Source organism: Tachypleus tridentatus, chromosome 6 (genome assembly GCF_004210375.1).
Source record: "Tachypleus tridentatus isolate NWPU-2018 chromosome 6, ASM421037v1, whole genome shotgun sequence".
Lineage (NCBI taxonomy): Eukaryota > Metazoa > Arthropoda > Merostomata > Xiphosura > Limulidae > Tachypleus > Tachypleus tridentatus.
Window position 1 is genome coordinate 110,840,964 of NC_134830.1, and position 27,505 is coordinate 110,868,468.

The window sequence follows — 27,505 nt, forward strand, 5'->3', positions numbered from 1 at the left end:
TGCGAGATGTCGTCCAATAAGCCACAATAACGAATAAACAACTCCAATAGCAACTTATTAATATAGAGTCACAAAATGGTGTACATTTTCGATTATTTGACCGACAGAACAATTAAATTATCTCTAAAGCAATTATTATCTCTGAAGTGAATATGAAAGTTGTTTTTAAGGCGTCTGTCTATTAAAATCGTCTCTAACGCGATGATTAAAGTTGTTTTTAAAGCGACTATTAAAGTTGTTTCTAAAGCGATTTTAAAGTCGTCTCTTACTTGCAGTAAGAACTTTACGACAGAATGTCTAGGGTTACTTTAGTTAGCACTTATCGAAGATGAAAATCTCTAGCTTTGACTTCATATAATTTGATACCTCAGAAATGACGAAAGCATTTTCTTTTTACGGTTTGCAGAAAGGTGGGAACATTTTCAGTTTCTGTACAGAAACGTTGAAACTGAACGGAACAGTTCCAATCACAACGACTGCTTCTGCCACTTTCCGCAACGTTACCTTCACGTCAGTGACTAGCTCAACCACTTCCCAACATACAGTCGCTTTCATCGGCACAGAAACTGGCTATCTGAAGAAAGTAAGTTGGTTTGTATACTTTTACTTCATAGGTGGTCTACCGTGTTTTAAAAAAAGGACACTAAACTTTTATTTCACAAAAAAACACACCTATTTTCTCGGAATATAGGCTTGTGTGATCTGTAAGAAAATTAATTGATGTAGCGATATAAACACGCAAACTTTTTGTGTTTATTTAAACACGTTATGATTTGAAGTCATATTTTGGGTATGTAGATTGTATAAAATTTATCATAAAAATTGTGCATTAACCAATACATTAGTTTTATGTTTTCTTGATATCGCCCCACAGTAACTGTATTAATTTTAAACATTAGTTTTGTTTTCGTAATGTCACATCACAATGACTGTATTGATTTCAAACATTAGTTTTATGTTTCGTTAATATCATCTTATAATAACTATTAATTTTAACACAGGTTTTTGTTGGTTTTTTCTACCGTCTAAGTATTCGGTCAGAAGCTCATTGTTTACATCAAACATTACTGGACAGTTTCTAGAATGTTAATTCCGCTGACAGTATTACTTAAAATATATTATTTATTTTAAGAAACGCCTAGCATTCTTAGTTTAGTATGCATGCACTTAGGACTAGCGTAAATATCCTAACTCGTCTGAACTTGGAGAAATTTGCCGAAAATATCAATAACTGAGAGAGTATCCAATCGATGTATCCGAACCATTATTTAGTGAGTTAGTGTTTTATGTTTTATTCTGATCAAAGTAAATAGCTTGATTTGATCAAGAGTTTTTTTTATGATTAATTGCTCCATAATTACGTCTCCTACGCAAATATTTTCCCTGTGTACAAGCTTTAACAGAAATTTATCTTTCGTTTCATTGTAACCAAGAAGTTTCGCACACACGAGTTCTAATTTGGAATGACCGTTTCCACTCGTGTCGGATGCTGGTTTTCAGTTAGAGAAGTCTCAGATATGGCTTTAAATCTAACTGCATCGAATACAAAGAACTCTAAGTTTCAGTTTAATTGGTGTGAATGTCATCTGATTCACGATTGACCCACTCCGTTACCTTTGATGGAAAATTCAAGTTAATCTTGAATGCAGTTGCTTGCAAAAGGGGAAGAGGGTGTGGACTTATAAAATACATTAGTATTTCACTCCATTAATACTTTCAACTTGTAATATGTTTTAGTTGTGTTAATTTTTCTGCCATCTTTAATTTGTAACCATAGGAGTGAAGGCTCCGCATACGAAACGTGTTCCGTATTTGAATGAACAAAATATAGAAAAAGTGCTGTGCATTTAAAGCAATTAAAATATATAAGTGGCATGGCTAGATTACTGATATATGAGATTAGGTACGTAGAGTTCTGAACGAATCTGATGGCCGCACGGGGCGTCTCGGTGATAGCGAGGTTAATCGTAAATGGGTTAAACCGCAAACCGCAAACTAACGTGGCAGGGGTTTAGTTTACAGAGAGAGAAATCGTAAGAATTCTCTCTCCAACTGGGGTGTTCAGGAACGTTATGGTTCCTCTTCGTCCCCTTTCGTGAAAGGTTATTAGGTTTAGTTTTATTTATTTATTTATTAAATAATTTTTTACTCTTTTTTTGGGTGAAGGAGGTCATTTTTAATGTTATCCTAGACCGAGGCAAAGGCAGCACCGGAGAGAACGGCCGGGTCCCGTCCCGAAAGGCAGAAGTCAAAGTAAATACAAACATGAAATCAAACGACCCGACTCAGGGTCTGGCAATAAAGTTGCCTGTGCTGGGATCTAAAAATCCAATGCATAAGTTTTTGCTGTGGGGAAGAAACGGGAGTGCTCCGAGAAAACTCACTTTCACAGGACAGGCGCCGAAAGTTTTGCCTGTCCTGTGCCTGATATCTGAAAAAGAGGATACATGTTATTAACATGAGTTTAATTCTTTAGATACTTTGTTGTGTAATTTGTGATTCTTGAAATATGTTGTAAGGTGAAATGTATTTTGTTGGTGCACTAGTTAATTTGTATAGTGATGCCGTTAGTTTGTTTCTGTTTTCTGCTTTTAGATAATATTTGTGTGATATTTCCGTTAGTCTATTTCTTAATGTTGGTAAGTTACTGATTTGATGTATATAATTTACTGGCATAAATGACGGTAGACTGAATGCAGATCTTAGTATTCTGTTCTGTTGAACTTGGATTTTCTGGAGTGTGTTATTTGACATATTGTGTGTTACTTGACATCCGTACTCTATTAGTGGACGGATGTAAGCCTTGTATATTTGGATAATGGTGTTTGGTGAACATTTCGATTGTCTACTGGTTAGAGTCATTAGGTGTAAAATCCGTTTTCTAATTGATGAGTGTATATTGTTAACATGTTTTTTCCATGTTAGTTTTGTGTCGAAAGTGATGTCAAGGAATGTGATGTTTTTGCTCATGTTAATGGTCGTATTTCCGAGTGATAATTTTATTTTTTCTAGATTTTTTCTTTGGTTTTTTTAATTTCCTGTGGAAGGTGATTGCTTGTGTTTTAGTTGGATTTAACACTACTCTCCACTTGTTACTCCATGTTGAGACGTTGTTTAGTGATTCTTGTACGCGAGACATGGCAATCACTGGGTTTCTGGAGGTGCTCCAGATAGCGATGTCGTCTGCGTATTGTGAATTATGCGTGTATGTTAGATTTGGGAAAGGTATGTCACTGACGAAAATAATATATAAAAGTGGTGAGAGGTCTGATCCTTGGGGCACTCCTGCGGTTATATTAAATGATTTAGATATAGTTTTATTGACTTTTACTTGTGCTGTTCTATCTGTTAAGAAATTTGAAATCCATTTAACTATAGTGGGACTTATTTTCAGGTCCTTTAGTTTGTATTTGATGGCATTGTGCCATACGCTGTCGAATGCTTTTTTGACATCTAGGAATACCCCAATGGTTACTTGGTTGTTGTTGAAAGCTTTATAGATTGATTCGGTTAGTCGCGTGAGGTGATCTGTTGTTTGCCTGTTTTTCCTGGAGGCATTTTGGGATTCTGGAAGGATGTTATTTGATTCACAAAAATGGAGAAGACGATTGGAAATAACTCTCTCCATCAGTTTGCCAAGGTAGCTTAACAGACTGATGGGACGGAAATTATCTGGATTAGTTCTGTTGGTTTGTTTCTTTGGGATCGTGGTTATAATGGCTTTTTTCCAAGTGTCAGGGTAATATCCAGTTGCTAGTGAAATGTTCATGATGTTTGTGAGGTGTTGTAATAGGAGAGTAGAGCTTTTTTCAGAATAATGTTTGGAATTTGGTCATGTCCGGGGGAAGTATTCTTCAAGTTTTTGATATTAATTTTTAGTTCAGTTATGGTTACTTTTCTATTGATTGAATTTGAGTATGCTTCTAGTGTCTCGCCAGGGAACCGTGGTGAGAATGAAGCTTGGTTTGTATTTATGAAGTTGTTGACATGATGTTGGTGTTGTGTGTCAAAGTCTACCTCTTATACCTATTATACCTCTGTTGTTTTCTGAGTAAGGTATGCTGTGCGTGATGAATCCGGGGATTGTGGTATTTTGTTTCTCTGTGCAGAGTGTTTCTGATACGATGATAATGTTGGCATTTATATGTTTGTTTATGTTGTATATTTCTATTCTTTTGTCTTTGAGGTTTCCTTGGCAGTTGATGTGTAAAATTTTACACATCCGTTGGGAAGACGTTTAATGTCCTTAAACAGGATGCCCGGGTAATAAGCCCTCAGTTGTTTTACTATCTGAGGGATGCGTGTTGTGTTGTTTATTCCTTCAATGAACAGAGTTGGGATTCTGTATTGAGGAGAATCGTGTGATTGTATAACAGTGGTGGTGTTCTTAGAGTTAGTGGCGTTATCCATGTTACTGTTAGCGGTATTATTAGTATCCTGGTTAGTTGCGTTATTTTTGCTAGAACTAGTGGCATTGTTATTATTAGAACTAGTGGCTTTGATATTACTTACATTAGTTGCATTATTGACACTGGAATTTTTAGTATTGTTAGTATCAGGGTTAGTAGTGTTATTAGAGTTAAGGTTAGTAGTATTGTTCGAAACTATATTTACTTTATAGACCTCAAATATCGAAATTGACCTCAAGTATCAGGGTTAGTAGTGTTATTAGAGTTAAGGTTAGTAGTATTGTTCGAAACTATATTTACCTTATAGACCTCAAATATCGAAATTCCACAGAAAATATTCACTCTTTAAATGGGTTAAATATATTCCGCAACCTTTTATACCCACCAAACGCCTCTAGTACAAAAGACACTTTTAGCCAAATGGTGTGATTAAAATCACAAATCGCCAAACTTATCTGATAAGACACCAGTTCTAGCAGCGCTTTCAAAGCCTGAGTAACCACTTGAGAGAGCGGTCAGTTGACGGAATTGTAACACTGAAATTTGAGATTCAATTCTCCGCAGTGGATACAACGGATAACCAAACGTGGCTTTACTGTAAATCGAACACACAAACGTGGTTAAAAACCTATGTATCGGAGGCAAGTATTAAAACTTAATAGTACTCTGAGTCTCTATAAATAAATCAAGAAATTCAGACATAAAACATTTGCACATATAAACAATCCTATCTTTAATGAGAATTTGGAGAGATCACCGATCCATTCTCTAAATACCTTTCCCTTTGCAACGCATAGTGCTATCTACATTCGCCCTTTCCTTACGCATACAATGACGTCATCCGTACTTCCCCACTTCTGATTTAATTTTTTCATAGTTTAAAGAAGTTTAAAAAGCTTCCAACGCACGCTAATTTTTAAATTATACAGACCTTATCTAGTGTAAAGTAATCTTTCTCTTTAACGTGTTACAGTTGTGAAAATAATTTACCAATCTATACTTAGAATACTTAACACTAATGACAGTGATTGAATATCTAACGCTAGCACTATAAGGTTAAGAACAGGTATCAAGATGCAACCATATTAGCTATATATTTTAGATAGCCAACAACTACTACCTTTATTTGATCATCTAGTTGTATCAGTTGAGAATCACCCACTTCTGTAAGGTTTACATTGGGGGGGGGGGGGAATAACTAGAAAACGTAGACTAATCCACGAAAAATTACGTTTGGTTATGTATACTTTGAATACTTCTTTTATCGTTGTTGTACTGGTACAGGTTTATGAACGACTATTTATTTAGTTCATCCGTTCCAATAAAATCTTAGACGAAGTGGCGAAACAAAGTCTTTTCATTAAACACCTATTGAAAGTGTATGGAACTAGAGTCAGTTGTTTTCTTTTATGTGTGGTTTCAGTTTTCTTTTTCGGCGAGAGTGATGTTTTTAAACATCCCCAGAAGAGCAATTTCAACCACATTTATTTCGAGGAAATGAAGCCTAATAAAGTATGTATGTACTACATGTGCACATTTGAAAGATGTGTGTTTTAAACCTTTAAATCCACCCCATTCGTTTGAGAGTGCACGTGCCTTTAAATGAAGCTTCTAGTTTAACAACTGGTGTGTACAACTCATCGATTTCAACAGGAAATCTGGTTTCAGACACGTGGTTTCAGGTTGCTTTATTGTTTATGGATGCTATCTCTGTATTCTTGACAAAATAGACTTTCTCTCCCGTGTGTTTCGTTTTGGCAACTGTTAAGGATTATGTTGATTTTATAAGTTGTATACCGAATTTCTTAACAGCCCAAGGATGTATTTATTAGTAGTATATATATATATATATAATGTTTACACGTTGTACAACTGTTTTGTTTGTTTGTTTGTTTGGAATTAAGCACAAAGCTACACAAAGGGCTATGTGAGCTCTGCGCACCACGAGTATCGAAACTCGGTTTCTGGCGGTGTGTTTCTACAGATATGACGCTGTGCCACGGGAGAGAGGCTCGTACGACTGCAAAATATTTCTAATGAAAAACTGCATGTAGTCTATCAATAAAACTTTGCGGCTCCATCAGTTTTAATTCTATTATCAGTGAGAGGAAATAAATGTACTATGAAGATAAATAAAATGTTCGTGTATTGCACGTTAAAAAAAGCACCTAGTTTCGATTAAAAAATTAAAATTTGTTTTGTTTTGTTTTCGAGAGCCGTATTTCAGAGGGAGTTAACTTTAGAGGTCAATCCGGGGAATTTAAGCCTCCTAACGGTTTTTTGTAACGTTAAAATGTAGAAATTAATTATTTGGGGAACATTTTTTTCAATATAATTTAATAATGATTTAAATAACCCAGGTTAAGAATTGTAATATATGTATTGTTTTTACAGCAAACAAGTAGAATTAGTCTCTCCCTTAGTTAGTTTTATTGAAAGTTTTAAGTGATTACTACGAACCAAATATAAGGTTTAAATAAGAGTAAATAATATAAAATTAATAATTAGTTAGTGGTTTAAATGCCTAGAGCTGGTAAAGCATTAGAAACTAATAGACCTGAAACTTCTGATGAAAGCCACATAACCAATGGATATTTTTTTCACATTCCTCTTAATCTATCCGATAACGAATTTAGGATCAGAGAAGTTTAAAAATCGCATTTTGCTCAAGATTTCTTTATTATTGTAAAATTTGTTTGGTACAAAGCTCTGTATTAAATTACAGTTTCTAAAGCACCAGCAGTTTCAAGCCATGAACGATGTAAATTCCATTCCTAGATAGACCAACACGTTGTATATTGTCAGGAGAGCTAATCTTAATGTATCTTTTTTTAAATGATGGATAAGTCCAATATTAGTTTTTAGCAACTATTTAGGATGATCATATGTAGAGATAAAAATGTTAGAAACATTAAGCTCGAAAGCTTATAACGCTACAATCGGAGGTTCGATCCCTATGATGAGCTCGTGGCAGGTAGCCCTTTGTACAGCTTTTCACTTAACAATATATAGTTAGTACTGTGTTCTTAATAGTGCACTTTTATATAAGATTTACAATGACTTCATTTGAAACCATACTGCATTGAAATTAGTACACGTACAACTTTTTTTAATAACCCATCAGTTTTCAAAATATCAAATTCATCTTTATTTTGTGGCGGCAAACGTGGCCCAGTGGTTTGTATTCTGTACTGAGGAATTGTGGTTGCGTGGGCCATGTTGTGTTACCGCGAAAAAGGAAGTAAATAAAATTATGTTCCACAATTTGGGGTCGTGGACGCGTTGTAAGAATGAGGATCAAATCCCATTGTTCGGTTTAACAAGAGCAGCCCAAAAACTGGCGATGGGCAGTGCTTGCCTTCAAAATTAGAGCCCCCTAGAGTAGAAATTAAACAAAGTAACCAACCAAAACATTATACCTAACCTTTCATTCAGGCCAGTAGTACAAACGATATTGTTAAAGTAACTGCAAATTAAAGGTCATCTGATGGTGCAGCAGTCAATCTGCGGACTTACACCGCTAAAATTCGGAGCTGGTCTCCCTGTGTTGGACTCAGCAGAGAGCCCAATGTGGCTTTGCTTTAAAACAAACGAACTGTAAATGAATAGTAATCTACTATTTTTTAAAATTAAAACCGCGCTTGAAAATACAATTATTTTTACTCCAGTTATGGCTTAGTATGTGATTGTTCGATTTTCTCAAAATAAGTCTCTTTTATTGTTGTTGTTTGTTATTAAGCACAAAGTTACATAAAAGGCTATCTGTGTTCTGTCTACCAAGAGTATCGAAACCAAATTTCTAGCAGTATGGCCCGGCATGGCCAGGTGATTAACGCACTCTCCTCACAGTCCGAGGGTCGCGGGTTCGAATCCCCGTCACACCAAACATGCTCTCCTTTTCAGCCTTGGGGGCGTTATAACGTTACGGTTAATCCCACTATCGGTGGTAAAAGAGTAGCCCAAGAGTTGGAGATGGATGGTGATGACTAGCTGCCTTCCCTCTTGTCTTACACTACTAAATTAGGGACGGCTAACGCTGATATCTCTCGTGTAACTTTGCACGAAATTCAAAACAAACTAAACCAATCTAGCAGTGTAAATTGGCAGACATACCACTGTGCCACTGATGGGCGTAGTGTTTCTGCTCGTAGTTTATCAAATGCACTCGAACGTAACAAGTAGCAGGAAAATTACCTTCGTGCTGTGGAGTGGCAAAAGTGAGCTACTAGACATCAGTAACAAGGGAAAAAATCAAGTTGCATAAATTTATATTGCCACGTCACGTCCTACTCTATCTAACGACACTAGACACTAGTTCTGCATTTTTCATTGCTAAAGAGCTTTGTTGTAACGTGTCACAAGGCTATGAATATGAGGACTACAGCTTTTCTGCGCCCATTTTAACAATCTCATCCCACAGAAATTCATAGGCTTTGTTTCCGATTACCAGCTGTGCCAGGTTAGCGATGACTGAACAGGAGAGTATGACTTGAAGCCTTAATTTAGTGAGTTCATACTCTTACCGTCTCGTTTCCAGTCGGAAATCCTTTTTTCTTTGCAATTTCTTACCAATTACAAGACATCGCGCTTTTCTTACCACGCTTGAGATACTAGTTAGATGCCTTTCTGGAAGGTGCTGGTACACAAAGTTGATCGATATTCCTTTGTTTTGTAATGACATTAAGTACCAGGATATTCCAGTCTTGTAAATTCTAAATCTCCATTTGAAGACATATTTATTATGTAGGTAAATAAATATTTTGTATCTGAAAAATGATAAATTTCAACGACATTACTTATCTACGAACGCCAAACAATGCTGTTTGCTATTTGTTATTAAGCACAAAACTACACAAAGGACTGTCTGTGCTCCGCTCATCACGTCTATTGAAACCCGATTTCTAGCTGTATAAGTCCGCAGATACACGACTATACTATTGATGGGGGGCTCCAAATAATGCCATAGTGGAGTTGATATATTCAGTTGCACAACAACTTTTTCTTTGGTTTCTTTGAATTTCGCACAAAGCTACACGAGGGTTATCTGCGCTAACCGACCCTAATTTAGCGGTGTAAGAGTAGAGGGAAGGCAGCTAGTCATCAACACCAACCGCCAACTCTTGGGCTACTCTTTTACCCACGAACAGTGGGATTTACTGTAACATTATAACGCTCCCACGGCTGGAAGGGTGAGCATGTTTGGTGCGACGAGGATTTGAACCCGCGACCCTCATATTACGAGTCGAGTGTCTTAACCACCTGGCTATGCCGACCCGCATAACGACTTTAGGTCAATTAAAAAATAATAACAAAAAGACATGCTAAGCGTCCGGAGTTTTCGCAAAAAAGAAAAAGGCCTTTGTTTTTGAATGACTTTTATGAAAGAAAGTTTGCACTTTTTTCTCGTGATTGTTGTTTATTTTCAAAGGGTCCAATCCATGCTAAATGGAAGTCTTCTTTTTTTAATTGTTTCATCCAAACGATATAGAATTTATGGCAAAGAAAAAGGGCAAAACGAATCAACTGTTTCTGATGATATAAAAATGGTTATTTTGTATTTCTTCACAATTTCGTGAAAGTTGTTTACACTAACCAAAACAAAATCGAACACCAGCAACCACGTTATTTACGAAATATAAAATGCATGTTTTCCAAGATAGTGCCTGCCCGTTAAAGATGCTATTTGTGCTTCTGTTAGAACTCTGTTAGAGAAATGAGGTAAACACACACTTCTTGGTAGGCTAACGTTTTCAATCTCAAACAGGAGTCGAGGTCACTAAATTTTTCAAGCACTGGCAGAATTTTTCGTCTGTTCTCCTAGTGACTCGTTCGATAACTAGAATCACGATTGAATCGCAGATATATGTATGTGATATAACTTAGACCAAGCTAAGTCGCTTTAAAAACATTTTTCGTAAATATTAAGCACAAAACATAAGACAAAAATTTAAAGGTGATTTAAAAATAATATTTGTTTTTCGACAATCGTTTGATTAAAAAGTGACTGTAGTTACGATCTCACTGCTAATTTTTGTATTTTAGTCTTCACGCTATGAAACTGTATATTGTTACATTTAAACTTTGGGAGAAAACGAAAAAGTCGCTTGTTAATAAATAATCACCTTCAATAAAAGGTTACCGATCTAATTACAAACACTGATGGAGTTTCTTTCTAGAACGTCATACTTAACGACTAGAAATAATCCTATAACTTTTGTTTATGTATGCGTGATACATTTAATCCAGAAAGCCAAACAAAAAACGATTAGAATGTTAATATTTATCTAAAGATGTTGATAAGCACTGGAGGTAATGGGAATGTTAATGTTGGACATTTAGAGATATTGCTTAACATTGGAGGTGATACAAATGTTAACATTAGATTTTTCCAGGTGTTGATTAACAACTGAGGTAATGGGAATGTTAATTAATAATGGATATCCAAAGGTGTTAATAAACAGTAGAGGCAAATCGAATGTTAATATTGGATACCTAAAGTGTTAATAAACAGTGGCGGTAATGCGAATGCTCATGTTAGATATTTAAAGGTGTTATTAAATTGTGGAGGAAATGCGAATGTTAATGTTGGATATCTAAAGGTGTTGATAAACAGTGGAGGTAATGCGAATGTTAATGTTGGATATCTAAAGGTGTTGATAAACAGTGGAGGTAATACGAATATTAATATTGAAAGGTGTTGATAAACAGTGGAGGTAATGCGAATATTAATATTGAATATCTAAAGGTGTTGATAAACAGTGGAGATGATGCGGATGAATTTGAAGAAGTTCCCATTGATCCAGGTAACCGAATTGTGGCCGATCTTAACCTTGATGCTACAAAGCAGTTCATCTATGTCGCATCTTCTTACAAGGTAAATATTGGTATCTGGGTTTTCATCTCCCGTCACGTCATAATTGTAAGAGTTAGAGATGTTACAGCGCATGTGTTCGTACTCAAACTGTTGTACCAAACATTAACGTGTCATCTGACTTTTCTCTGTTATATATATATACACACTATGATTCCAGCAAACCTTGACTGGTCTTCTACACCAGTGGTTTTCAAACTCTTTTAGTCTGAGGCTCCCTTGACGTGAATAAAACAGTTTGCGCCCAACCCAACCTATAACTTTAGCATAATGATTGAAAAACAGTCTAATAATAAAAACAATAACATGTCCTATCGACATACTGTATCCTTTAGTTATTTCAACATAATTTTTATCGGCCTAATTACTTCAACATCTTTGTCCTCGGCCTATTTTATTGGATGGCCGCAGCTATCACTTTGAGAAACATTGTTATAAGCCCTTATTTCTGTTGTTGTTATGGTTAGTGTATGATCGTAAACGAATATTATTTTTGGCCTTGAATGCTAAAATTACAATACTTGTACAATTTCTAAAGAGAAAAACACACGACTGATAATTTTTCAAAATAAACCAAGGATTTCATATGTTTCTGTGTAGAGTAGATAATTATGTTAGCTACTACTTAGGATACCGTTAGACATATGTCTTTAGATAAACTAGAACTCGGTTCTACTTTCTTTTGTAGTCAGACTTATGTCTTTAAATAATCATGAATTCGGTTTTACTTTCTTTTGTAGTTAGTCAAAGTGCGGATTGCACAGTGTCAACATTACAACAGCTGTGAGCTGTGTCTTCGAGCAAGAAATCCTTACTGTGGGTGGTGTTCTCTTGAGAAACGGTAGGTCTGTTACAGTTATAGATTGTTTCTTTTAAACTATATACAAGTAAAAAATAGACTTACCTTAAACGCCATACGTTTACGCAGTATTTTGGGGTAACATTTTAATGTTTTCAATCTGTTATTATAAAATAAATATTATATGCATTTTATATTGTAAAATGTAATACTTATTTAATATTCTAGTATTTTCTTAATCATTGTTATGGATATTTGTTTTGTATGTATACGTGTGTATATAAGTAAGTAACTAAAATTAATTTGTATCATATATGCTGTAACTAATTAGCCTGCAGTTAGTTGTGGCGATCTCAGTTTAGACTTTGATTTATTGCTCTAGAGGTTATACCACTTGTTTCTTTCGTCTTTGAATGATTTTAGTATCTTTAAACTACCTCTCATCAACATGAGTAACCATCTGCTGTAGTAAACTTAACGATACTGACGCTGTTTTTAGTGTCTATCTCACACACACACACTACGTGTTTTTCTTAATAAATCTGCCATACAACTACATTTAATTTTCACACATCAAACATCACAGTCAAATGTGTTGTATTGAGGTCCAGACATGGTTTAATGACAAGTATCTGAGAGTTTTTGGTTCATATTTCGTGCTGTAAAAAAACCTCTATTCGCACTGTGACCCTGCTTACTAATTACATTCTCTCCAGTATACTAGCACAAACTTAGGGACAGCTGTACGTAGGCAGCTCCTATATTACAGATGTTATAATTTTGCTTAAATAATAATAAAAAAAATCGAGTTATGCTGAATGCAAACACTATAACTACAGCCTTGATCAAACCAATTACAGGAGTTGGCAAAACTTTGCTAAATTAAGTATATTTCATTTTACTTTTTCGTTATTTTACATTTGTTTGTTAATTTCTTACCTTCTGTTCTTGCATTATTGTAAAAAGTAGTACGGGCAATGCCACCTCGTCACGCTCTGGGTGTACATTATCGTGCATCATTAGTTGAGAACTGATGGTTTATACTATAGAATTGAAGGACTTACATTTAAATCTAAACTCAACTATTTAATATTAGTAAGTGCTGTTTTTAACGTGTGAAATTTAAATGGAAAACACAAGATGTGAAACACTGGAAGAATTGCGCCAATTAAACGTAGAATAGGAGTTATTATCGAATTGAAAGTAATTTGTCGTTCATCAAACCTGGTTAAAACACTGCCCTAAGATTTAACCAAATGAGGCAGTGGATAGGCTTAGGAAAATACTTAAGATCTTAAGAGCAAAACCAACCTTTTGCCAGTGTATTACACGAAATTACATAGTGGTCCGAAGAGACTGACAGTCTTAAGAAGTGCCGACAAGGAAAATAAATGTAGGGGTCCAATTATTTTTATGCGGTAGGGGCCATTGTTGTAGTTATGTCATTGGCTAGCACACACCTATGTTGAAATCAAAGGGTCACTTTCTATAAATTGGTTTACAATGCGACTGAGTACTAAATTAAGCGTTTCAGCAGACTTTACGGTATCTGTTCAGTGATGTTATTAATGCATTTCGGTGCATCGAAGAGGGTGTCGCCCATCCTGGCGTTATTTAAAATAGGTGATTTCATCGTGAGAAAGAAACGGTTGAAAATATTTTTTCCTTAACCTTCAAACGGCGGCCATCATCAGTTGATGTTGCTACCTACAACATTCCCGCTGTTTATTGTGTCTTATGACCTTTGCGAAAGGCCTCGTCGGCACTGGATACAGCACGGGTATCTTAATATGAGTTTGATACGCACAGTTTATACACGACTCTTTTTTTTTTTTTTAACTTTACTTGAAGAATCACGGCGCAATGTTCTATCTCACTCCGCCACATCTGACGGTATTGGGCAACCGCAAGAATTGAGGTTTGAAGATCTGCCCAACCGCGAAGAAAAACCCAAAAACGAATGTTTATCTTTTGAGTAGGTTCAAGACAACTTAGGCAAGTCTCATTATTATCATTATTTTAGCTAGATAAGCCTTTAAAAATTGTTTGCAATAAAAATCGTGTTAAATATCAAGTGATGTGAAGTGTGATATTGTAATTTTCACTGTTTTGAGCTGTCACACGTCACTCCAGATGGGAAGAAATGTCAGAGTTCTTTACTTTGGAAATCTAGTAACTCTCAAAATGCGACGTTTTCGTGAACTGTGGCATCATCTTACAATACACACAGTTAAACTTAATAAAGAAACTTTGATTGTATCTTCAGCTGAGCACTTTACTTAAACTTTAGAAATTGTTTAAGTTATACTGACTGTAACATATTTCACGTAGTTGAATGTCACAGTATCGAAGTTAGGCGAAATTCAAATAACTCAAAATCAAGGTGAGGTAGCCGTATTTACCTCATCTTTAGGTTAAGTAGATATTACATGTTTTTAACTGTTGTGTTGGCGGTAGAACTTGCTTCAATTTCGGGAGTGGGGGTGGATCCTACGATTGCGAGCATCTTATTTGCTATGTTAACCGTTGAATTTAAAACTGAATTATATACAAGTCTGTGTTCCCCATTCAAAGGGGACGCTTTGCTAACAGCTTAAAATTCCCCTCCTCCCTGTTCTCTTACCACTGCCAGTTACGGCTTGGGCAAAGTGTGCGCGCTGATAATGTTATGGTAGCTATTTTTTCACAAGGCTATTACAGAATTACTGGGTGGGTTAAATGCTAGTTACCCCACAATTTATTTTCTTTTGTGTAGTTTTAAGTATCAAAACTCTTTTGTCCGTTTGTCATGCTTATATTTGTTAACATATTATTTAACGTTAATGTGGAATTGATAAAAATTAAAAACAACTAATATACCGCTCTGGAGATGTGTTACTACAATTAGCGCTGTGGATTAATAACAGAAAGGTCGCGGACTCGAAGCCATATCTCCGGTTAAGTAAGAGACATTTTATTCGAAACCAACCCAGCTGGAAATTGGGTACTAGCTAAGAATGTGGGCGTTAATCTGTGATGGACTGAATGTAAAAACATTTACTTATGCCCCAGGAAACTGGAGTTGTACACACCCCAAATCCTGTTAAGACAAACGGATTTTTAACCAACTTACTTTTGGTCTGTTTTGCAGTGGTTTAAAATATCCAAGTTATCTTCTGAGTATTTTTGATAAAAGCAAGACAGCAAATAACATAATAAATAGTGTAAGTATATGCGTGAATAATTTTTAGTTTATTTTCTGTAACTTCGTTTGTTTGTGTTTTTAACTTTTCATAGGGTGCAAAACCTTTATTTCAATGTTATCATAGATGGACAATGAAAGCTAATTAAATGCACCTTAAACATTTTTACAATGGTAATTATTTACCAACTTAATAGATTTTCCTCTATCACATTAAAGTCCTATTTAAAGAGAAGGTGGTTTGTATTAATATCAATTATTAGGTAATGATTCGTTTTTTGTTTGTTTGTTTGTTTTTTTACTTGTGCCACAGATGTACGATTAAGATTGCCTGTCAGAATGCGTCCACCAGTTTTAGTGTTAGTTCTCCGCGTTGGTTATCACTGAATACTCAACAATGTATTGACGTCCAAACAGTTAAGCCTGAACAGCTTCCTGTTACTGGCATGGCCATGGTAAGTTAATAAAATTTCTCGTATTATCTATTTTATCGTAACATACTTACATCGCAGTGGAAGGATACGGTCGAAATTCACCATTCTTCGTTTTTATTTACTTTGCATGAGAATGTTGGACATGATCTTCCAGTAAAATGCTCATAACCTGAGAGTCGTGGGTTCGAATCCCCATAACTCTAAACATGCTCACCCTTTCATCCGTGGGCAACGTTATAATGCTCTCTCAATCCTACTATTCATAGGTAAAAGAGTAGCCCAAGAGTTGGCGGTGGGTAGTGATGACTAACTGCCTTCCGTCTAGTCTTGTTCTACAAAATGAGGGACGGCTAGCGCAGATAGTCTTCGCGTAACTTTGCACGAAATCAGTGATGAAATAAACGCTGTTTGTTATAAAAATCGTGTTATGATTCACACATTTTCGCACGTAATCAGGAAAAAAAATAATAATACCCTATAATCAATTTATTGAACTGCTGGAGGTAAGGTCTTGTAGTCGTACTGTTTAAAATTTGTACATGACCTTGTTGGATACAAACGTCAGTAATAATTTATAACCCACAAGAAATTATTTTATTTCTTGGCGTTTTTAAAATAATTTTAAATATTTGAACTCATTTGTTACCACAGTAGAGGGTAATGACAGGTCCATAAATAAGTATAAAATAAGTTTTTGTATTGCCATTATCTTAAAACTCATTTCTATGGAACACCAAACTAAAGAAAATGTCAAGTACGAAAACTCGTTCAGCATTGCTAGGTTCGATTCATTCATATTGTGTTACTTTAAGTTACAGTGAATTCCAACAGTTTTTTTCATAATCGCCATAGTTGTGAAGAATATATTAATACTTTCGTCACATGACAGAACAAAATTAACTGTGTTTTTATAACTATAGAGAGGTATAAAAACACATAATAATGTTTTGAATTATTTGTTGATAGAAATAATTATATTTTAAAAAAAGCAGTAGAAGTAAAGCCACAGGCTAATAGCCGTTTCACCATATATGGCAAGTGGCGACCTTGTTGGATACCATGGTTGTATAAATATAAATTAGCATTGAGTATTTTTGTAATATTTTTCAATTAATTTATGTTTTTAAATTAGAAGAGTTTTATGTTGATATTGTTGAATACGGTATTATTATTAATTTTTTAACCTTTTATACAAGTTTTAAAACGATTGCTCAATAGAAAAGCAGCACTGTATGTATAGTGTATTAAACAAGTTGAGGACTACGTTTGGAAACTGGAAGTCATGCTTTTGGGGTAATGAATATGTACGTTCATTAATCAGAATAACTGATTAGTGATGGCAAGTAGAATAGGTCAACAGTAATTTTAAATTGGTCAGAATGTTTTGTTGGTGTTAGTGTGCGTGTATGTGTTTTGACTGCAATTAATCATATTTTTATCGTAGTATCTCGTCATGATAACACGTACGTCTTTGTAGTAATGAGTGTGTGCGTTCATGTTGGAAAACAAGAGAACACTTAATTAGTACCTGACAGTTTGGTAATCTTTTTTTGTGTGTATTCTCACAAGGTGGAGTTAGTTATCAACCAACTTCCAAACTTACCTTTTGGAGCACACTATCTGTGTGTGTTTGGGAATAGTGCTACCATTAAGGCTGAGGTTACAAAAAGTGGATTAGCATGCATGACACCAAGAATTGAGGATCGTCCTCCCATTCTACCAGGAAAGGGTAAATTGTATTAGTATTAAAAATAATTTAATGTAAATTGTTTAAAATAATTTGGAGTTTCCTTCAGGAAAGTTTAAAATGCATGTATATAGCTATAGGGTCAAATTAAATAGTCAAACTAACTATAATAGATGCATTAAGAATATTATAATTCAATGAAGGCAAAATTATTTTGATAGCGTTTTGGAAATTATAACACGATTGATTATTCTTATATTTTAATAGTGGTATTTTTAGTTTACATTTGGGAAATTAAAGGATTTCTAAACATCTCTCTTGACAGATCACATAATAGTAGACCTAGCTGTTCGCTCCAGTGAAACCAACACAAATTTTCTCCACAAGCCTTTCGCATTTTATGACTGCTCTGTTCATGAAACGTAAGTGTAACTTGTTAAATTTTCTATTATTATTATTATACAGTGAAACCTGTCTAAGCCGGGAACTGCATAGGGCAGAAACGTGTACAAGCCGAAAATATCAAAATTTTGCAGCATTATCTTAAGCTTTCTTGTGCAAAAGGCCTTTTATATGGCGGAACCTGCGTAACCCGCACTGAAAACTATCTTTCACCTACCTCATCTATCAACAAGTAGGATTAGAATCTAAGTGAAACGGAAAATATGTTTTTGATTTAATATTAATTTCTTATTTAATTAATAAATTATTGTTTAATTAATAATTTGTTTAAATATTAATAAATTCTCGGACATTTCGTTACAGTAAGTATTGATTAAATATATTCTGTTATTTTTTCTGCCGTCATTATTCCGGAGCTTCTCTACAAAAAATTTTCTCAACTTTTACCAGCCATATTTACATATATATTTTTCTCTACCAGTGGGTTTTCACGGATTAGTATAATAACTTTATTTACAAATATCCTACTTCCCTTGAGTCAAGCAAGTATAACGTTCCGCTCAAAAATTATATATAATTAAGGAATGCATGTTCACTGTTTAAGCCGGAAATTTTACTCCGTCTCGTGCGATTCCGCCTTAGACAGGATTTACTGTATTACAATATATCTAGGTGACTCAAAAGTTAAATTGAGACATGGGGATCAGTCTAATCTTTACTGGGTCACTCTTTGATTACAAAGATTATAAATATATGTTGGTATGATCCAAATGCTGCCAAATAATGTAGATTATACTCTTATTGTGGTGTGATTCAATTGATAAGTAAGACTGTACAGCTGTGCCTTCTACAGATATACAAAGGTAAATTGAAAAATTTATGTAACAGAATAGTAAATTGATACAAACGTTAATGGCAGTGCATTTTAATTGCCATTTTGCACTTAACTATATATATAGTGTTCATTGTGACAGTGATAGATTAATTTTTATTAGTTGCATTGTATAACTTTGTTGTAGTGTTTATTTCTGTCTGATTTGCTTAATAATTTTAAAAATAAATAAATTTTGAAATTTATTAATGAAGTCACATGTAGTCTAACAATTTAAAAGTAACATAATAATTTAGTGCATTTTTCAATTTCTGTACAAATAGACCTTCAAAGTATAATGTGCAAAGACTGAACAAGAATGTAAATATTCCATATATCCTAAAATACTTCTCTTTGAACAAATGGTATGGTACTAAACACCGAATTTTATTACACGTTTTTTTGAATTAGGTGCTCCACTTGTGTGACCAGCTCTTGGGCTTGTAGCTGGTGTCTCCATGAAAATCGTTGCATGCACAATACCAGTTCTTGTCTACGGACCATAATCACTGGAGAAAATGTATGTACTCTGTGATATGCCACTTATTAATGTATAGTTACTGTAATTAGTGAGAACTTTCTGCTGTTTGAATTTGTGTATTTAATATTGCATTATAAATATTAATTTATTTTGTGGAATTGGTCCATTTATTGTCCTGTAGTATGCACATTTTATTTCTTATTTATCACTTTGGAGTTAATTATCTATGCATTTGTACTTTAAGTAATAAGAATTGTTTTATTCTATTTTTAAATACTGCAAAGTGCTGTATTATATGATATTAATTGTAGGCCTAATAGCTAAATTTTGTCCTAAAAACAACTGTTGTATAAGTGTCATAACTATATTGTCTATCTGTGTCGTGCCTCTTATGCCTGGAGAACTCTGAGTGGTTTTAAGTGACCAATTCAAATGTCTGTTTTCTACAGAGTCCACAAAACTCATTAATCAAAGGAAGACGATACTGTCCTAGTTTTGTCACAACTGAAGATATTCTTCTTCCTAATGGTGTAAGGAAAGAAATAGTACTAGATGCCAAAAATCTTCCCAGTTCACTGGTTAGTGCTTTTTTTTTTTTTTAATCTTTGGTGTAAACAAAGTGGTCTTATTTGACAACTAGAGTCGCTCAGTAGAGCTCATACCTCTGCTACATTATGTTTAGCTCTCAAAAAGTACAAACATGTAAGAGTACATCCATTGTTATCAATGGACATGGATCATTTTTGTCAGAACGTTGAGGAATAACATTATACACATGTCCACCAAATTTCATAAAACTGATCACTTTTGATTGAGTTACAAAGTGAAAATAGTGTAAACAAAAAACAACTGATCCCTATGTTAGCAGATATGGATTTGTTTTTGTATTTTGTGATGCTGTGACCTTGACCTTCCAACAACTAATTGCTTCTAAGTTGGTGCATAATCCAAATGTACATACCAACTTTCATCCAATTCCATTTAGACATTTTTGAGAACTCTTGCTGATAAGCATGCACACACAAACAAACAAAGAATCACAGTGGTGACACAATGATGAAGGTATTTATGATGTAAGAACACGTCAAATTAAAAAGTAAACTTTTGTGCTAGTGCTTCTATGTGGAACTGAGATTCTTCCATTTCCTGCTTTTTATTACCTCTGCTCAAAGTCTTTGGGCATGGATATTGTTTTCACTCCTCTGTGTATATGTAAAAAAAATATAACTCAAAAGTTTTCATATTATTGCAATCAGATTTGATGTGTGTCCCTTAAAGGACAACTTTTAAGAGTTTGGTGAATGAAATTCAAAAATGAAGGTCGCATTGAAGGTCAATCAGTTATTTTTGATGGATAGTTTATTTTTTGAGAATCAGCCTGAAAATATGCAATAAAAAGAGTTAAATAACTGACCAAACAAATTGCATGAAATTGCTAACTTTCTCTATAAAATATATGGGAGACCCCAGTGATAATTAGTTAATGTTTTTGTAATATTGATAGTATTTTTGTTCTCATTTAATTTTTATGCCTCGCAGCTTATTAAGTGACACGGTGACCAACCAAGTTGAGGGTCTATGAGCAACATGATGTGTAAATTGTCTAGAACAATATGTTGAAAAAGCCAATGGAGTCTGTATAAATCCTTTCAATAATTCTATGTTTAATACAGTGTAGGTAGCTAGAATTTAGAATCAAACCAAACTGGTATTATAGGTTTGATTTGTGTATTTTAAGGACAACTTCCAGTGTGTTGTGGAAATAGAAGGAGCCAAAGAACGTGTTCTAGCAAGAGTCTATGGCAACAAAATAATTTGTGCTGAAACAGAAGTAAGAAAAATTTGATATTCTCATGTATCTTGGGCTTAAATAGAGAAGAGAATTATCAGTGTATAAATGTTTTATGTTAAGTACCTAATGGATAATTACATGTATTAAGATATTTTTAATGAAAGTTATTGAGCATAGTTTAGATGTAGTTTTCTTTCATTTTCAGCTTGGTAGGATAAATTTTAACCCTTTATCATTTTCACCCATACATTTATGCCAGTTATGGTAATGGAAAAATTCCTTTCATGGATAATAAAGGCTTAAAAGAGTTATTCTATCAATTAAAAGACATTTAACTGTAAAGATTAAATTTACATAAACTAATACATACTCTTTTATATTATTTGATACTGTTATGCCTTACATATAGCTTGAAAAGCATTCATGAATTTTCTTCAAGTAAAATACACACACACACACACACACACACACACACACACACACACACACACACACACACACACACACTAATAAGAAAACCATGCTTTGGCAATACAAACAAAAATAAAAACAATTATAAAAATAAAAGGGATAATTTTATTGCAAGTAACTACATAATAAATAGCAGCATCTAAATAGTGATGGAATATCTTTCTCCTTATTTATCAGCTAAAAAGAACATGGATGTAATGCCAAGACACTTGCAACTAATAATAAATTTTAGGGATAAGACACAGGTGTTTTAACCCACAGTATTCTGATCCCATCTATGCACTCACTGTCTGTAGTTAGTTGTGGACATGATACTTGCTTCTTAATAATACAGATATAACAGTCAAAGAGCGAACCTCCATTTTTACTCAAAGTAATTATGTTACCCACACAAATTCATAATGAAAATCCAACCTTCACATATTTTAAGTTAAGAGCTATATTATCCATCCATAAAGTTTTTATCGCATTAAACCACCTCCCTTAAATAATAAGGAATATTCTGTCAGATGGAAGAATGAAAAGAATCAAGTTGTGTTAAGGTACAGGAAAATTATAAACTTCTTAGTCTAGAAACTAGATCTATAATTTCTACTCTCCCTAACATCTCTTAATATCTCCATAAAGGGCAAAGATAATTAGAATTTTAACTGTTTTTAAAATAATACCAGGATAAAAGGAAGAAGACAAATTGTATTGTAACATTAGTTGGTTAGTGTATTCACATTATTCTGTACCTTTACAAGTTTACAACTATTTGTAAGACAATTGTTTTGAATGTTATACACTGTAATACTAACAGTGTCCTTTTTAATGTGAATTGTTGCTGACAGTGCCAAAAGGTGAGTAATACAGTGTCAGTTGAGTGTTGCTCACAACACTTAGGCTTATCATTGTAAAGCACTGGAGATGGCTCTATAAAAACTACAAAGAAAAAGAAAGTGTAAACTGTAAGTTGTAAAGCTTTTATGCAGAAGTTTATGAATGAACAGCTACCAGTATGTTTAATATTACATTCAAGAGTTTTCGTCTATTTTAAAATGAGGATATTTACTTCAGTTTTATCAAATCATGTATGTATATACACATTAATATGTACACTAACAACTTTTTGATTATACCTGTTTCTTTTTAATATATTTGTTTTGTTAATTATAAAAGTTACATGATAACATCTGTTCTTTAATCTGTGTTTCAGTTTTTACTTACTGATAGGTAATGTTTTTATGTAGTATAGGTATCAGGAGGAGATTAGGCAACTAAATGCAACCTTAACAGTTTTCTGGCATGGCAACTCCTTTATAGACCAAATAATAGGTAACCATTCCTAATTTTCTTGTTGTCCTTGAATTTTGTGACACTGGATGTTACATTGTAACAAAGTGTATCAGTTTATTTTACTGTAAGTACATAAATAACTGTGTTTTTGGTATATTTTTGACAATGTACATCTGATTGTCCAACTGATGATAACCCATGAGGAAGTTCCAACTGTCTTGCCAACTACCAGGCAAAATAAGAACAATTAAGCTGAAAATAGAGGTTACTTTTAGTGCTTTTGACTGTTGAGGCCTGGTTGCTCAATGTTTCTTATATTTTAATGCATTATTCTGGTGTTTAATACAATAAACTTGAATAAAACTGCAGTGTTTTTTTTTTCATCAACCACTAGTGTGTGCAGTTACTAGCACAAAGTTGGACAACACTGATACGTCTAAAGAGAACAGACCTTATTTTATTGTTTGTAGGAAACATGTTTTTGATTTTTCTTCAATTTTTGTAGATCCCAAAATCAGTTTTTCATACAAACAGAATGAAACTCAGTTATTTGGGTTATTAGTAGTAATAAGTTGCTGTAATATTTTCAGTCCCCTCGGTGTGGATTCCTGTACGTGGTGAGGGGGCCTTCCAGGGAAGGTTCTGTTCTTTCAGTTTACCTCCTCTGGAATCTAATCATCCACCCACGTGTTTGCCATGCGTGGCAACCCGCGAAGGGGAGGAGAGGATCCTGGTAGTTGAGGGGTCCAACCCTAACACACCATTTTAGCCTTGAATTTCTGTAGACGGGTGGCCTTGGGGTTGCCCCCTTGGGTCATTCGGCTGGTTTATTCAGGCTACGATCAACCAAGTACCAGTGTTGGATGTTCTCAACAGGTGTTGTGGACATTGTATCTGATGCTAGTGTTTGGGTATAGTGCTCAAGACATCCTGGCATTGCTGCAGTGTCCTTGTTTGACATTGTAGTGTGTCTCCTCGTTAGCTCCATGGTGGGTGGGGTCAGTGGGCACCGAAATTTCCCTTCCTTTATTATGGATACTCTAATTAAAAATCTTAATAAAATAGGAAAAAATAGTATAGGTAAACAACCATGTCTTGAAGATTCTGAGCAGCAATCATCACCATCTGTACCACTTGTTCTACCTCATCTTCTTATATTGTATTCACTTTCAGACAAACCTTCATGGCAAATGTTTCCCTTTTTCATTCAGAAGGGACTAAAGGGACTTGCCGGCTCTCCAAAGTCAGTAAAGAAGCTTTGATCTGGTGACATATTGGTGGAAACATCCATATCTCAACACAGTGAACTCCTCTTGCATTCAAAGGCAATTGGGGATATACCTATTGAGGTTACACCTCATGCTACTTTGAATTCATCACAAGGAGTTGTTGTTGAGAGGAATTTGAAAAACAACCCCAAGTCAGGGGTTCTCACTGATTTCTTCACTCAAGGAGTTTCTGCAGTGAGGCATATCTCATCTCGCAAAGATGGAATTACGATTCCGACCAATATCCTCATCTGACATTTACATCACCACGTCCACCTGCCACCATCATGGAGGTTACCTTAATTGCAGAGTACAGCTATACATTCCAAACCCCCTCTGATGTTTTCAACGTCAGTGGTTCGGTCACTCAAAGACGTCACGTTGTGGTTCCTTGATGTATGCTAGTTGCAGTGGCAAGAACCATGATGCCTACAAGTGTAAAATGGACTCTCATTGCATCAACTGCAATGGCTCTCACCCATCCTACTTTCGTTCTTGCCCTAAATGGTTGGAAGAAAAAGAGGTGCAGCGTTTGAAAATGATTCATAACATTACTTATCCTGAGGTTCAAAAATTGCTGTTCACCACCTCATCTCGGACGTATGCTGCTGCACTTCATTCCACAACTACAGTGGGTGTGCAGACAGATCTCTCCGTGCCTCCAAAAGATTCATTCTATAAACAAATGAAAAGTCTTTTGACCTCCATGTTTAGAAAAGTTGATGAGTCAACTTCAACACCTATCTCTGTCCTTTACATACATTCCAACAAACCCCAAGTTCTACATCCTTTGACTCCAGGTACAGGCATTTCCTCGGATACATCTTTTTTTTCCCACCCCAAGATGCAAAACAATCATTCATTCACGTCCTCAATCATTGAAATCCCCTTCCAACAGCAAAGACCTGCTCAATTCACCCAGGGCAGGATCCATGGAGGTCGATAGACCTCCCTCAAATAAGGACAGTAAGGAAAAAAGACGTGGTCATAAACAGAAGGGCTCTCCACCCAATTCACCTACACGTAAATAAAAATGTTTACTCTGATACAATGAAACTGTCGAGGTTTACGTTTTAATCTGGATGACATCAAAACACGGATTGCTTCCTACCATCCTGTATGTCTTTTCTTACAGGAAACCTTTACAGTCACCTTTCGGCAGTTTTCCTTGTTCTGAAATGACAGGCTGTGTGATGGACGAGTGCATGGAGGGGTGGCACTGTTGGTTGATCAGCATGTGTATTTGCTACTCGACACACCCTTGGAGGCCGTAGCTATCCGTGTTTCCTTGGGTCATATCATCACTGTTTGTTCTCCATACCTGTCACCTATAGAAACATATGATTAATCAGACCTTGATGCTCTCATTGAATAGTTGCTGTCTCCCTTTTTTATCTTACGGGACTTTAATGGACATTATCCCCTCTGGGGAAGTGCTGATATTGATAGGAGGGGTCGCTCTGTAAAGCGTATGCTCTCTGATCACAATCTTTCTCTTTTCAATGCTGGTTCTTCTACTTATTTACATGCACCTAGTCAGTCCTTTACTGCTATTGATCTCTCAATTTGCTCCCATTCATTATTCTACCATATTCCATGGAGGGTTGACAATAATCTACGAGGCAGTTATCATTTTCCAATAATCTTGAGAGAGACTGGCTGTGGTCGATGCCATCCGACCCGTATGCCCCAGTGGAACCTGGATCAGGCAAACTGGTTCTCTTTCAATGCTTTTGCAGAACTTGATCCTGCCATCGTCTGTAAGCCATCAATAGATGACTGTGTGGCAGCAGTAACTGACTGTATTATACAAGTAGCTGCTCAATGTATTCCTAAAACCTCAAGACGTTTTCCACTATATCCTCCTCCATCGTGTAACCCTGTCTGCCTCATGGCACGGAAGACACAAAAAACGGGCCTGGGATACTTTCCGTAGATATATATCTCACACTCTCAAACCACATTGCTTTCCAGCAGGCCCGTGCACATGCTTGGTGGGTAAGACATCAAAGCCAGAAGGAATCTTAGATTAAGTTCACAACCAGTATACCTTCTACCACCAGTTCCCAAGTCATGTGGGACAAGATTCGAAAGGTCAGTGGGCAGTATAACTCTGTCCCCCTCTCAATCTTGCTCTCTAATGGCCAGAAAGTAGCTGATATCCATAGCATCGTCGATACTCTAGGTGAAAGCTTTTGCTGAGTATCTGGCACTTCTGCTTCTTCTTTCACCTTCTTAGCCATCAAAACTCGAATAGAACAATCACCTCTTTCCTTTCGAGCTGATTGTCTCTATGACTATAATCATCCCTTTACACTGGTGGAAGTCAAACTGGCCCTTCATTATTCTGGCAGTACATTGGTTGGACCTGATAATGTACACTATGACATGCTGCACCATCTATCTCCTGCTTCTCTTGCTATTCTTCTTATTGTTTTTAACCGGATCTGGCAGTAAATTGTTTTTCCTGATGCCTGGCACCAGGCTAGTGTCCTACCTTTCTCTAAGCCTGGGAAGGATACCAAGATTCCTTTAAACTACCATCCAATTGCTTTGATGAGCTGTCTCTTTAAGACCTTAGAGAGGATGGTTAATGCTTGTCTTGTTTGGTTCCTCGAATCAAAAAACCTCCTCTCACCCACCCAGTATAGATTTTGATGACAGCGCTCCACCATGGACCACCTAATTCGACTTGAAATGTCAATCAGAAAAGCCTCTCTCAATCAACAACATCTTGTATCAATATTTTTTTATATTGAGAAGGCTTATGATACAACATGAAGGTATGGCATTTTGCGAGATCTCCATATATATGGTTTACATGGCCATTTGCCCATTTTTATTAAAACATTTTTAATGGACAGGAGATTCCAAGTTCGTGTGGGTTTGACACTTTCCCATTCTTTTCTACAGGAACTTAGAGTCTCTCAGGGCTGTGTTCTGAGTGTCACACTTCTCAGTATAAAAATTAATGCCATCACTGAACAACTCCCTCTCACTTTCACATCTCATGTCAGTCGTCGAACATGAGGTATATCGAACGGCAGCTACAGACTGGCCTCAATCATTTACTGAAGTGGACCACAGCATACGGCTTTAACTTCTCTCGTTCTAAAACCATTTGTATGCACTTTTGCCACCAACAGGTTTTCACTTTGATCCTGAACTCTGTATCGGTGAAGTTGTGCTGCCTGTGGTCCCTGAGAGAAAGTTCTTGTGACTTATCTTTGACCATAAGCTGACCTTTATATTACACATCAAGCAACTATGGGTCAAATGTACAAGAGCATTGAACATCCTCTGTGTCCTTGCTTCCACCATATGGAGTGCTGATGGACGTTCTGTGCTAAAGATATATCGTGCTCTTATTTGATCGAAACTCCACTATGGATCACTAGTGTATGGCTCTGCTGGACCATTGGCCTTAAAGATGATATACCCTATTCATCATCAAGGACTTCAGCTCTGCACTGGAGTTTTCCACACTTCCCCAGTTCAGAGCTTATACATAGTCTCATGAACCTTCTTTGCACCTCTGCTGTTTGCAACTGCCTTTACAAT

General features: G+C 35.5%; 1 protein-coding gene across 17 annotated transcripts in view; it reads left to right on the forward strand.

Annotated features, from left to right (window-relative positions):
• LOC143253296 (plexin-B-like) overlaps nucleotides 1-27,505 on the forward strand; it is a 244,236-nt gene that overhangs the window by 180,973 nt on the left and 35,758 nt on the right. For all 17 annotated transcript variants that reach the window (XM_076506928.1, XM_076506931.1, XM_076506926.1 and 14 more), the window contains 10 exons: nucleotides 407-583; nucleotides 11,155-11,283; nucleotides 12,021-12,121; nucleotides 15,574-15,715; nucleotides 17,264-17,423; nucleotides 17,707-17,803; nucleotides 19,066-19,174; nucleotides 19,585-19,713; nucleotides 20,874-20,966; nucleotides 22,631-22,715. In XM_076506928.1, coding sequence (XP_076363043.1) covers nucleotides 407-583; nucleotides 11,155-11,283; nucleotides 12,021-12,121; nucleotides 15,574-15,715; nucleotides 17,264-17,423; nucleotides 17,707-17,803; nucleotides 19,066-19,174; nucleotides 19,585-19,713; nucleotides 20,874-20,966; nucleotides 22,631-22,715 — 1,222 coding nt within the window. The remainder of the gene's footprint in view (nucleotides 1-406; nucleotides 584-11,154; nucleotides 11,284-12,020; nucleotides 12,122-15,573; nucleotides 15,716-17,263; nucleotides 17,424-17,706; nucleotides 17,804-19,065; nucleotides 19,175-19,584; nucleotides 19,714-20,873; nucleotides 20,967-22,630; nucleotides 22,716-27,505) is intronic.